The sequence below is a fragment of the Echinops telfairi genome, unplaced genomic scaffold (assembly GCF_000313985.2).
Source record: "Echinops telfairi isolate 266 unplaced genomic scaffold, ASM31398v2 ScPeMD7_655;HRSCAF=1070, whole genome shotgun sequence".
Classification (NCBI taxonomy): Eukaryota; Metazoa; Chordata; class Mammalia; order Afrosoricida; family Tenrecidae; genus Echinops; species Echinops telfairi.
The window spans coordinates 18,275,381-18,276,693 of NW_022104553.1; the positions used below are offsets into that span (position 1 = coordinate 18,275,381).

The 1,313-nt window shown below is 47.7% G+C and overlaps 1 protein-coding gene across 1 annotated transcript in view; it reads right to left on the bottom strand.

The window, feature by feature from the left end:
- PRKCG (protein kinase C gamma) overlaps nt 1-1,313 on the bottom strand; it is a gene marked incomplete at its 5' end in the record, with an annotated part of 33,014 nt that overhangs the window by 5,176 nt on the left and 26,525 nt on the right. Inside the window, one exon of the mRNA XM_004715634.4 lies at nt 553-633. Within this exon, the coding sequence (XP_004715691.2) occupies nt 553-633 (81 nt within the window). The remainder of the gene's footprint in view (nt 1-552; nt 634-1,313) is intronic.

Here is a 1,313-nt window from a genome sequence, read left to right on the forward strand (position 1 = left end):
CGGGGGCTTAAGTGGAGAGGAAATGTTCTGAGAATAATGAGGGCAATGAATGTACAAATGCGCTTTACATAATTGATGCATGTATGGATTGTGATAAGAGTCGTATGAAAAAAAAAGAGTCGTATGAGCCTCTAATAAAACGATTAAAAAATTATTTCTGTTGCTACGTCATAACTGTCATTTTGCTACTGTTATTAATCGGGCCGACCCCTGTGAAAGGGTCATTTCACCCCCAAAGCGGTTGCAACCCGCAGGTTGAGAACCGCTGCCTTAGACTATGGTATTATAAAGTTATGGACCAATGGAATTACAACCAAAAGCAACCCGTCCGTGAGCTTCCTGACACCCCTGGTAGAGTTATAACCTGTGCCACCCTCGACAGGGACCATACCATGTGGCCTCTGTCCCCAGGTGTCCAATTCCTGCGCTGTGCAAAGGGAAACCACAGCGGAAGCCCACCAGCCTGAGACCACGCCCTCTCACGAGACCCCGCCCCGCCCACGACTCCCACCTCCCAGAGGCTGGACTCAGGCCACACCCCCTTTCCCTTACCTGTCCCGCCAGCATTTCATAAAGCAGAACTCCAAAGGACCACCAATCCACGGACTTCCCATAGGGCTGGTAGGCAATTATCTGGCAAGAGGGAAATGGAAATCGAGCGGCTTAAGAAGAATAAGAAGCCAAAAAGTATCGGTTTACTTCATGGCGGTGGGATGAGCCTTTGCAAAGCAAATCCCTTTTTCATGCAGCGCTGTGTACCCGTGTGCTGTCGTAACGCGAGTCGCAAGTGCCCTGCTCCCATCCAATCTTCTTTCTCACCCCTTCCCGCATGGTGAGCTTGGTTTGGGGAGTAAAGGTGGGGGGCAAATTCTGCCCTTGGCGTCTTGTAATGTTGAGAGCGCGGCTGACCATTGTCTTCAAAGATTGAGGATTGGTCACTTGCTAAGCCTCTCTGTTGTTTGGTTGCAACGTAGTCCCCCTCTCAGGGTGGACTCGATTCCAGGCTCGAAGGGCGTCTAAGGAGCCACGTCTTTTCTTGTTGGTTCTTGTTCATTGGGATTTAATACATGTGTGATATCATTCCACAGTTCAATCATGTCCATTAGGACTGGACAGTAGCTACCACAATCAGTTTCCAAACATTCATTTTCTTTAAAAAAAAACAAACCACATTTTATTGGGGGCTTGTACAACTCTTATCCCAAGCCATACATCCATCCATTGTGTGTCAAGCACATTTGTACATTTGTTGCCGTCATTATTCTCAAAACATTTGCTTTCTGTTTGAGCCCTTGGTATCAGCTCCTCATTTT